The sequence below is a fragment of the Lacerta agilis genome, chromosome 9 (genome assembly GCF_009819535.1).
Source record: "Lacerta agilis isolate rLacAgi1 chromosome 9, rLacAgi1.pri, whole genome shotgun sequence".
Lineage (NCBI taxonomy): Eukaryota > Metazoa > Chordata > Lepidosauria > Squamata > Lacertidae > Lacerta > Lacerta agilis.
Window position 1 is genome coordinate 11372448 of NC_046320.1, and position 12097 is coordinate 11384544.

Consider the following 12097-nt stretch of genomic DNA (forward strand, 5'->3'; position numbering starts at 1 on the left):
TCCATAGAGCACGCCTTTGGGATTCCTTCCATCTTCCATTCTGTGGACATGACCAAGCCAGCGTACACTTTGCTGAGACAGGAGTGTGAACATGCTGGGAATGTGGGCTTGGAAGAGCACATCTTTGTTTGATAACAGGTTCCATGCCTTCAATGCCAGCCTCAAATCAGTTGGGGATCTGTTGCTATATTTTGCCCAAGAGGGCATAGCTGTGTTGTAGGTTGCCTCTTTGGTGTAGTTACACCTTACTTCAATGCTATCTCTTGGGCAGTTCAGTACAGCTTGTTTGACGGTATCAGAGAAGCGTTCACACAGTTCAGGTATGACTGTTCCGTTAGTGTTGATTCCAGGCCATACTTTGTGCTATGAGATGTCTTTGGCTGGAGATGGATCTTGCTCACTACTAGGGAGTGATCTGTGATCCGTGTCGCAGCTGGCACTGTGGTAGCTCAGTATAACATGAACACAGTTCAGTCACCAGATCTGGTGACAGTGAAGACCAGCTGGTGTCAGTGGCCTGCCCTTGGATGTCTCCAGGATTCGCAATGTTTTGGCTTGTTAGAGAAGAATGTGTTCCTGATACAGAGGCTGTGATACGAGCACAGATCAAGCAGCTTTTATCCATTCTCACTCATGCTGCCAATTCCAAAATGGCCTACGCAGTTATCCCATGTGTGATGATTGTTCCCAACTCTGGCATTGAAATCTCCCAGCCGGAATAGGTGTTCACAGTCTGGGACCCTCACTCTGGAAGATAAGTAAATGTGTTGGGAAGGCTACAGACACACCATAAATAGCTTACGAAAAACTGGCCAGACTATATTTCCTGGCTGCAGCACTAGCTAGAAAGCAGAGATGGAGCCAATGTTATGTGGGTCCAGGAACCAAGAGACTGCTGTTTCTGGCAGAGAGGTAAACAGGAGAGAGGGAGGCTGAGCCCTGCCACCCCCCTGCAAAGGGGAGAGAAGGAGGGTGAAAAATCTGGTTCCTTTTAAAAAAAAAAGATTTTATTAAAACTTTTCAAAATACAATAAAAGACCAGAGCAGAGGCAGAAACAAAACAAATAAGACAGAAAGAATATTAAAGGAAATAATAACTGAATAAAAAGATAAAGAAAAAGCTAATAAAAAAGGAAAAGGCAATAAGTAAAAGCGACTTCCAACTATCCATCTGTCGGTTATATATACAAGAGTTCCTCAAAATAATCGAATGTTCAATCCAGAGTAATATCCAGCTGTTTCTTTGCTAGCTGAAGTTTTCCCAGTCTTACGCCAGGGCACCTCAAGTTCAATCATATTCCTTTCTAACCAAGAAGTCCAAAAGAGCTTCTCCAATTATTATTATAAGTAAAGATCAGCAGTAGTCTTCCTCCAGACCCACATCCCAGCTTTATCTCCAGTATTTCTTTGCTGTGGTTTTGTAATAAAACAATGATTCATAATTGGTTACTAATTGTATAGGCATTAATTCACACCCAAATCCATATACAGTCGTACCTTGGGTTACGTACTTAATTTGTTCTGGGTCGCTGTACATAACCCGAAAAACACACATGCATGAAGCGCACAGAAGGCTTCTGTGCATGCGTAGACCGCTTCTGCGCATGTGCGAAGCGGGTTACACTTCTGGGTTACGGGAGTTCATGACCCGAAAAGTACGCAACCTGAAGTGTACGTAACCCGAGGTACGACTGTACAAATCTTCCAATTCCCATTCCTGTTGGCCATGTGTTTCATCCTTATCTTTTTTTTAAAAAAAGTTTCAATTTCTTGCTTTTCCATTCTTTTTCCAGAAGTGTTGCAGGAGGCTTAGTGGCTTTTCCCTCTGAGTTCATTCCAAATTGCGCACAGAGTCCTTTCTTCTCCAGCATCATAGCTTCAACTTTACTTTGTTCTACTCTTTCAAGCATCAGTATGGAACCATACTGGTCCTAGTAGTAGAGTCCTTTAAGTTCCTGGGCTCTATAATTTCTGATAACTTAAATTGGTCAAGCAACATCAATAGTATTATTAAAAAGGTCCACCAGAGGCTGTATTTCCTGCGTCAACTAAGGAAATTTAAATTGTCCCAGGAAGTGTTGACCCAATTCTACAGAGGCATCATTGAAACTGTTCTCTGTAATTCTATAACAGCTTGGTACGGTACAGCCTCCAAGAGAGACAAGAAAAGGCTCCAACAAGCTGTAAGGATTGCAGAAAGGGTAATTGGTGTTAGCTTGCCTTCAATAGAGACAATTTATGCTACCCGAGTTAGGAAGAGAGCAGAGAGAATTGTAGCAGATCCTTTACATCCCGGTCATCATCTGCTTGATTTACTTCCATCTGGACGTCGCTACAGGACTTCATATACAAAATCGGCCAGACACAAGAATAGTTTTTTCCCTTGTGCCATTAAATTGTTAAATTCATAGTTGTATAGCTTAAGGGGAGGTAAAATATGGGTGGGGTTTCTTTGCTTCTTTGTATTGTGAGAGGAACAGTGTCTGTATGTTTACATTGCAATGTAGCCGAAACAAATTCCAAGTATGTTGGAAAATGTACCTGGCCAATAATAAATTATTCCTATTCCTATTCTTATTCCTATTATTCCTATTCCTCTAGGACTGGCCAAGCATCATCAATATTTTTTCCAAGAGCTATAAATCTTCAGCCATCTGCATGGAACCATCCTCCTGATCTTGCACATCATCACTGATATTTTCCCCCAAGAGTTGTAAATCTCCTGCCTCTGCTTTGTCCAATACATTTCCCAATATCAGTTTCTGCATCTCCATTCTTAATTTCTTTAATTGATCATTAAAAAGTTGTTGTAGAACTGCAACAGTCAGTAGTTTATTTTGTGACATTTTTTTTCAGTCCTGGGTGCTTTAAAACAAGTTTACACGGTCCTTGCTCAGATAAGACACATTCCTAGCCTTCCGATGCTCCCACAGCAAATACAGCCAGCAGCCGTATAATTTCGTGTTACAATCAACACATTCACCCTTGAATCGGAGGATTAAAAGTAGAACCGAACAAGATGAAAACTTCTCAGAACTGGACAAGCTCTTGGCTGTTAGAAACAGTTGTTATAAACTTTTTGGGAATGTAAATCAAGGTAAGCTTCCTGAAAACTATTTTTTTAACCCCTCAAAGATGTCTTCTCTTAAGCCAGCCTTTGAGTTGTGTTTCATTTGCACATTTTAACCGACATACAGCTTCCGTACATATAGTCTCTACAGGAATTTATAGGAATTTCAAAAGTAGTTGCAGAAAGGAGGTCTTGCTGGTCTTTGCCCTCTAGAGACTAACCTCTAGTGGTTCTTAAGTGGTCCTAGGGCAAGGTTACAGTTCTTCCACCCCTGATCTTTCACCCATCTGAGTTCCTCAATGATTTATCAGTCCCACAGAGGGAGTAATCCTTCCAGAGCAGGCATCCCCAAACTCGGCCCTCCAGATGTTTTGGGACTACAATTACCATCATCCTTGACCACTGGTCCTGTTAGGTAGGGATGATGGGAGTTGTAGTCCCAAAACATCTGGAGGGCCGAGTTTGGGGATGCCTATTCCAGAGCATTCAGAAGTTAATCCCTTTGTTATCTGTGTACCTCAGAGATGAAATGACAGACAGGAACTATAAGTAATCACCACTTAATTACATCTGTTGACAGTGTCTCAACAGATGCAGCTAACCAGCCATGACACTCCCCAGAAGTCCCGAAAAGCTGGTTCCTGACCTGATTGCTGCACGTGTTGTACTGGTGAATCACTGTTTTTAATTTGTGGGGTTTTTTTTGGTGTTGTTTGTTTTTATTGAGGGAGAGGAGATGTGCCTAGGAGGAGAGGAGCTGGGGAAAGCAGAGGGGACCCCAAACACAGTGGTTCAGGGTAGGGTGAGGTATGGTGTGGGAGATGGGGCAGGCCAGGTAAGGGGCACACAGCACGGGCAGTTGTTGACAGTTGCATGTCAGCCCTTCCTCCAACCTGGGGAATTGTGGTTGTCCTATCAGCCAGCCCTCAGGTCTGTGGCTGCTGCTGTTGAATGCTAGGTCAGCTCCTCCATGATCTGATTGTGGATGAAGAGGCCAATCTTGTCTGTATCACTGGGACCTGGGTGGGTGAGCAGAGGAGTACTCAGTGCAGCATCAGGGCAGACGAGTTGGGGCGGAGGAGTTCCTGTTTTAGCAACACCTGGCAAGCTGCTTTTAAATCCTAACTTTAGGATTTCGGAGTACCTTGCACATGATGTCAAGTATATCCATGCCTTCCATAAATCTGTGTTAATGATCTACAGATCTAGTGCTTGTCAACAGTGAAGAAAATATTGATCCAGTAAAACTGCTAGCACATTTGCAAAGCTAAGCAGGGTCCAGTATGGTTTAAAATTGGATGGGAGGCTGTGTTGAGATCCCTGCATTGCCAGGGATTGGACTAGATGATTCCCAGGATCCCTTCCAGCTCTACAGTTCTATGAGTCTAATTTACCATCATGATTTTTACTTAGGATGATATGAAAACCAACAAATCACAGAAAACATTCATAGACACAAATTTGATGGCGTTTTTGTGAGGATTACTTATATAAACTATAATGATCTGTCTGGGTCTGTGCCTCAGATCCATGTTTTTTGGTATCATGGCAGTGATGGCAAACACATGGTTCAGTCAGTGGAGACAGATGTGATCTGTAATTTTATGGTTGGTACAGGGGGGTGAAGGAAGGCCCTTTAGGGAAAAATAATGCCATTTCAATAGGACCTTTTCTCTTCTGTATCTCCTACCCCTCCCACACTGTTTTCATCTCTCCTCTCAGATTGCTCCCTTTCCCCTCCTAGTCTCTCAGTCATTCTACCTTTTCTTCAGCTGCCAAGGTGCCGGTCTGAACTTTGAAAAATGCATAGAGGTGAAAGTTGCAGAGAGCATCACTCTTTCAGCTCTATGTACTTTTTTGGGTGGGTGTGTATGTTGGATAATGACCTTTGCCATCTTTTGTGGGAGGCAGGACTCAGAAAGTTTTCCAGTGCTATAAGGGCACAACGCTAGTGACCCCAAGAGTTGATGAATGGGAACTGTGAGACAGACCCCTCATCCACCCGCACCAAAAAACAGTCCACGCCTAACAACTTGAGGAAGGAGGAATCAGGTGTGTTTGAATGACTGCCTGTTGCGCTGTGTGCTAGGAAAAGGAGCCCTATATTTCATTAAGTTTTCCTTTGCACACATGGACAAGACTATAATTGCCCTAGATCAAATATAAGAGCTTGCCAAAACAATAGCTGTTCAAAATCTATATGAATGCAATAAAAGCTGTGACTGTGTTTCTGCCTTATGATTTATCACACCAGAACAGGACTTTGAGCGTAAGGAGTCTACTCCTTTGCCAGCGACAGCTAAAGAGGCTGAGGAAACCCAGCCAGATGGGTGGGGAATAATAATAATAATAATAATAATAATAATAATAATAATAATTTTATTATTATTATTATTAAAGTAGATAGAACCAACCTTGATCCAGGTGGGTGTAGTTTTCTCGTTTTAACCTCCATAGTGGAAGCAGCTGAGGTGAGTATCAAGGCATCCCTTTTTCCTAATCACACGTCAGACAGAGATGAGAGCTGTAGTACAGTGAAAGCTTTAGCTAAAGAGCGTTAGTGATGGAGCGAGCTATGAAAGCAAAACCATGTTCTTGTCCCAACAGGGTCCCTGTGCTTCTGAAAACTGCTGCCTGTCATGCAGAATAATAGGTGCACTTCCCCTAGATGCACAAATAGAGGATGGGGAACCTGGCTTGACAGCAGTGCTTGTAAAAAGGATCTAGGGGGGTCTTAGTAGACTACAAGCTTAACATGAGTCAGCAGTTAGGCAAAAAAAGCTATTATTTCTGCAGTGATTGTTATTATGATAAATTGAAACAGCTGATTTACGAGCCCCCCCCCCCCAAGAACCCCATGAAAAGGTTCAAGAATGTCCTCCCTTTCCAAGATCATGACAGCAGGGAATGGGTTAAGCCAGGTGGTTGTACTGAAACATGTGCTCTGGCTCTATGAAAAGCGCTCTCTGCATTGTGACTGCAGCTGCCTTAACTTCTTGGGTCTGAGTGCCTTTATTGGCCTGCATAAGATCTTTGGAAAAGATGACAGTTATATGGTGCTTAATATGATGGGATAGCACTGATCAGTTTTTCTGTAATTTTTGCTTTTATTGCATTGCACTAGGCTGCTTTTCTAACAAACCCTTATGCAAAGAGTATTTCCATGATGCTGCTTGATGTAGTAATCAGTGAAGTCAACATTAGGTGACAAAACAGCCCTCAAATTGCTATCTGGTATCTCAATCTCAATCACTTTATTTCAGCTTTAAGATCATATAAAAAACAATACTAAGACAAATACACACATTAAATTTAAAAATTAATGACAATAAAAGCCTTAATAAGGATACAAAATTAAATATGGGAGTTATAAGGAAATTTCACTTTCCAAACAGCAGTCCATTACGTCGCTTATATGTCAGAACAGAAGTTAAAAATTTTGCCATTTGAAGAGTTACATACTGATAAACGTCTGCCAGATGCCCAGGCCATTTATGGATTAATGGTAACAATAAGTTCTTCCGAACAGCACAATATAAAGGACATATAAGCACTATATGTTGAAGTGTTTCGATCGATCTATTATCACAGGAACATAAAACTGAGACTTGACCCCTAGAAAATCTATGAAAAAGGGTATTCAAAGGGAATGTATTGAAACGCGCTTTAATAAAAGCAAAACGATGACTGGCAATAGAGAGAGATGATAGGTAAGATGGCACATGAGTTGGTGGAATGAGGCCCAACTGACGCGGGGAACATAGCCCCCCACCAAGCATAAGATTATGCTGCCACTCTATGTCGTCCAATCTTTGATTAATAATTTTCCTTGCTAAGGTAAGATCATAGTTCAAGACTTCTGTGGGCGAGATTCCAATAGATAAAAGTTTAGCATGAATCTTACTGGCCCAAGGGCTATTAAACTCATCGCACCAGAGGCATTGGGGTATATAATAGGTAATCTAAACCAGAGTGTTAGCTGCTATCTGGTAGTATTTGACAAGTCAGGTAGTACTGTAATCTGAAAGACTCTAAATCAGATGTTTTGCTCTCCAGCCACTGCTTATCTATAAGCATATTTACTGTGAGTGCCAGCTTGGCTCTGGGCCAGCATCTCAGGTTTGCAGAATTTTCACACACACTTGAGATTTTCCCCTGTAGATTTGGTCTAATTAATTTTAATAAATTCAATGAATCTTTTTTTAATTGCAGGGTTTTACTGTAGCCAAACAGCATGCATGTTACTTCTCAGTTGACGTAAAAATGTTGGCATATTGATACATGGGGTATGATTTAGCCACATTAAACTTCTTAAATCTCATTAGTTTAATTGAAAATGCCTTTAGTCAGATCCTGCAGAGGTGTTATGTTCATGTTATGTTATATGTTTCCCTGCAATAAATGGGAATGAAACACAAGAATTTTGGACAGCATTATGTTTGTTTAAGGCTTTATTTGATCAAATAGTTAACTTTCCTTTTCCTTTTTATTTCGTGCTTTAGAATATTGAGGATAGTGACTAGGACAGCAGTGGGTTCTACATGGGATGGCACTGACTGCTGCTTCACATCTTAACATTCGATGTTCAGAGCTGCTTGGCAGTTGATATATTGCCAATATAAGAATACATATTTGAAGCCATGTCGAAGAAAAGCCGCACAAAGGCAGAAAAGGACATGGAGACTGAAGCTGTCCAAGCAGCAGCGAATGAAGAATTGCGGATGAAATTGACAAACATTCAGATTGAATATCAGCAGGAAAAAGGCAAGGTATGTAAGCTTAAAGCTATGTGGAGGTATGTCCAGCTGAGCAATGAACAGCTCTCACACCACCAGGTCTTAGAGGGATTTAAAGAAATGAAACACTGATCAAACTTGCATACAGTGTTTTCATAGCTTCTCCTTTCTGGAAAGACGCTCCCTCGATTGAAGTGCTTTAGAATAAAAAGGTGTGTATAATTTTTTTCTGGAATGTAGGTGTTGGTGTCGCTGTTTCGCCATCAGCCAGATGAAACTACTATGCTTGTTGGTGTTACCCAAATAAATAATATTTTTGAATGATAATTTTTTCCCCAATGCGAAATTACAACAAAAATTACAAGCAGAAAATCAAAAGAAAAGAAAAACAAAAAAAAACCAAACCTACAAAGAAAACTATACCATCATAATAATCTTTACGTACATATACACATATTGACTTCATTCCTCTGTTTTGAGACCTCAAAAATTTTAATCTTTCTGAATTGTTGTGTCTAATGTAAATTACCTCTATCTTTATACCTTTTGCACCGTTTTTCAATTTCTTTAACCCTGCAAAGCTTCATTACATACCGATATGCTGACTCCAGAACAATGTTTTTTTCATATATTATTTAACACAATCCCATTCTTCTGCTAATTTTTGGTCCAACTGTCCCCTTAAGAATGCTGTAAATCTTGCCAAAAAAATTATATATACACAAAGTTTAATTTGCCATTCTTTTATTGATGGGATTCCGCCCCCCTTTCCGGTTTTTTGCTATGGGGCCATTCCGTGAAAAATGAGCCTGATAAGCATGCTAGATGAGCACTGGACTTTGGTGAGGAAGATTCCAAACGTGCAGTCTAACCATTTTTTTAAAAAGCTAAAGACAAAAGAAGTTTATTTTATGGACCTTCTTTTCAAAAGTCCACCCACGTAGTCTTCACAGAAGTGTTCAAATTAAAAGTTTTCTGATGATTGTCCCACCCGTGACAGCATTTTTTCCTTAATTTTGTATCATTAAATTTCTTAAACTTAATTCCTGATTGCATAGTTGTAACCAATAAACATTGATTTAAACAGATATGCTGAGTTTATCATTGAGTCACCTCCCAACTCACAGAGTTTTCCCATAAATCAAACTTATCTCAAGCTCCATGTCCTTTTTTTGTCCCACCCGTGACAACACTTTTAACATTTAATAAAATTGTCAAAAATATCCATAAAAATAATAAAACATTAGTAAAATGTTCAGTATCTTATTAAGAACATAGTTTAAATTTTGGTTGTTAATTTTTATGTATATTTACATTGTTACACATGTGTGAATACCAAAAAACATGGTCAAAGTGTCCCACCCGTGACAATGGAATGGCCCTATGAGCATCCTGGTGGATGTTGTTGCATAGAGGAATACTTTCCTTTGATTGCCAGGAATATCGTTTGTAATTATACCTAAAAGGAATGCCTCTGGTTTTTTACTAAAATATATTTTAAACATCTTTTTGATTTCTTCATATATTTCATTCCAAAATTGTTTAATAGGTTGGCATTCCCAACACATGTGAAACATTGTTCCTATTTCTTTCTTGCATCTCCAGCAGGTGTTTGATTTTGATTTATATTTTTTTGCCAATGATAATTTTAAAAATCCCATGATGCAGCTCTTTCTGCCCTGTTACTTTTTTATGTGAGAGAATTGATGTATCATATGTACATAAAACTTCATGCACTTCAATGGCTTATGTGTTTAAGCTGTGGAATATTCACTTCAAAAACTCTTTTAAGACCCTGTTGTATCAGCTTTACTCAAACTCAGGAAGATCTGTGTAAAATGCTGAGTCTTATTTTTTTGTTCAGCTCGGGTTTGCTAAACTGGAGACTCTTGCAAGAAATATATATTCGGAATACCAAAAACCTTTTCAAGTGCTTGCACACATGACCTACTAGGTTATACATGTCTAGATTTAGAGGTCTGCTGCTGGCACCCTTGCCTCTTGTTGCAGCTCTTGTTTTCACGGTGACAGCTTTAAGTATTTACCAGTAAACTTTCAGAAAAAGCTCCTTGCTAGAATTATCCTGCCCTTTCCTCCTTGCTTTTTGAGAAATAAGTATTTCACCTTTACAGCAGTAAAAGAAGGCTTGTTGCAGCTGTCACAAAGATGAGTTTTAGATGACTGCTTAAAGCATTTCTATTTCCAGAAGCATTCTCTGAAGTGTTATGCAATAAGATATTAGTTGTGTATTATCACAATATAAATTCAAAACATGTACACTATATTGTGAAATCTTAAGGTGTCAACAGCTTAAGTATTTTGATTAGGCAGTATACACATTTGTATTGCATATAACAAAATAATAAGCCACTTGCTTAAGAGAATTTTATCCCCCTCTTTTAGATAGGGTCTTGCAAGTTGGTAGCTAAGGGTTTGTTTGAATAGTTGGTTTATCCCAACATGGTTTCCTTTATAACAGTAATTGTTTTGCTTACTTGATGAACCTTTGACGGCTTTATACAGAAGCTTTTGGAAGGACCAGGCATGAACACAACCTGTAAAAGACTGCTTGTTCTTTTAGTTTTGGGGAAATACCTGTCTATCATTTCGCCTTGATCAACAAATCATATTTTCTTAAGAGTGGGTTTATTTTGTAAGTGATCTCTCCTGTACATGCCATGGGTGACAGGTGCCTATTAAGCAGTTTAACCTAGATACAACCCAACTAAGGTTTGACAAGAGTTAGGAAGCTGGGAAGGGAATCTGAGTGCAAGGAGAGCTGAGAGCACTCACTCATATCATATCAAACCATGGTTTGGTATTGCACGAGAAGCCAGGCCCTGTAGAACTGGAATTGCTGTCATATTTGCCTAGTCAACAAAGCTTAGAAAATAAGAGCTGTTATTGCACATGTATGCCACTTAATGTTTCTTCACACTTCAGTAAGTCAAAGAAGATAATGTTGGTGCATAAAGCTAAAAAGCAATATACAGCTTCCTGTGCTGTTTAGGCACGTATGTACATATACAGAAAGCTGAAATTTATTAATGATGTGTGTTTAGCCAATTTTATATATAAATGACTTTGTAGCTATTTTAGTGTTTTAATTGCCCCTTAACAGATGTTCTTTGCATGTTCATTGAGTGTGTGCAGGAGGCTCTGCCAAGATTTCTGATGACACAGAGAGCCCTCTGTATGTTCAAATGTAAATGTGTGTGCTCTTTACAGGTGTTTTAATGAGTGTGAGTAGGTTGGGGTGGAGTTTTCTGCTGCTGCATAAGCATCACCATTAAATGAGCAAATAATGCTTGTAAGGACTACAGACACAGACTTCAGACTACAGTTCATTGACTTCAGACATCAGGCTAGGCTTTGCTTCCAGGATCCCGTCTTTGGCATTCCCACCAATATTAAGTACCTTTGTCTCTCGATTGTTCATTATCATAGGGATATCAGTTTACAGAAGTAAGGTGTAATGTTGGGCATAGAAATGGTCTGTTAATAATCCAGTAGCTTTTGCTTGCTGTTTTGGAGCTGCCTTGAATTTTTGCTGTTTCTGTCCTTGCTAGATGGCTATGCAAGTAACCAGCTGCCAAATTTCCCCAGTGTTGCTTCTTAGTCAGCAAAATTGGGAAGTGATTATAGTTACTATTTTTCAGTTCTGCTGTTCCCCTCTGTTTCTCTGGTATGCCTAATGAATAATTGTGGGGAAACTTAACGCAATTGGACAGGGAAATTGCCAACTTCTTGAGGCTGGTTCACACAATACATCTTTTGTCTGTGCAAATATTGCATGGTGTTCACGCTTACGGACAAACATAATAACCCATTTGGGATGTAATGATAAACAAAGGTTTATTGTTGCATGTAGAACGGCTTGGGGTTATGGGCTCCCCCTCTGCCATTGCTGTGAGGGCTGTGGCTTAGTTACCCAGAGTTTAGCATTGTGTCTGAATGGAACCTTAAACTGCAGTTGAGATTACCGTATTTTTCAGTGTATAAGACGATGTTATTTTATTAGAAATAAATGTTAAAAATTGGGCGTTGTCTTACGGATAGTGCAGAGGGGAGACAGGCAATTGTTGGTAGCCGCGAGCAGGAGATTGTCAGCGGCAATTGTGCGGGTGATTGCTGTCGATTGGCTTCTGCTGCGGCAATTAGGTGGTCAACTGGCGGTTGCAGATGGTGAGTGGCAGGTGGCTTTGGCAAGGCGTGCAATTGGTAGTGGTGGTCAGGCGGGTGAGCTCAACAATTCTGCCCCTCCCCCCAATCTCAACAACTCTGGGCAATT

The 12097-nt window shown here is 40.0% G+C and overlaps 1 protein-coding gene across 4 annotated transcripts in view; it reads left to right on the top strand.

Annotated features, from left to right (window-relative positions):
• Nucleotides 1-7576: 7576 nt before the first annotated feature.
• JAKMIP1 (janus kinase and microtubule interacting protein 1) overlaps nucleotides 7577-12097 on the top strand; it is a 72117-nt gene continuing 67596 nt past the window's right edge. For all 4 annotated transcript variants that reach the window (XM_033160284.1, XM_033160283.1, XM_033160280.1 and 1 more), the window contains exon 1: nucleotides 7577-7839. In XM_033160284.1, coding sequence (XP_033016175.1) covers nucleotides 7711-7839 — 129 coding nt within the window. In that variant the 5' untranslated portion in view covers nucleotides 7577-7710. The remainder of the gene's footprint in view (nucleotides 7840-12097) is intronic.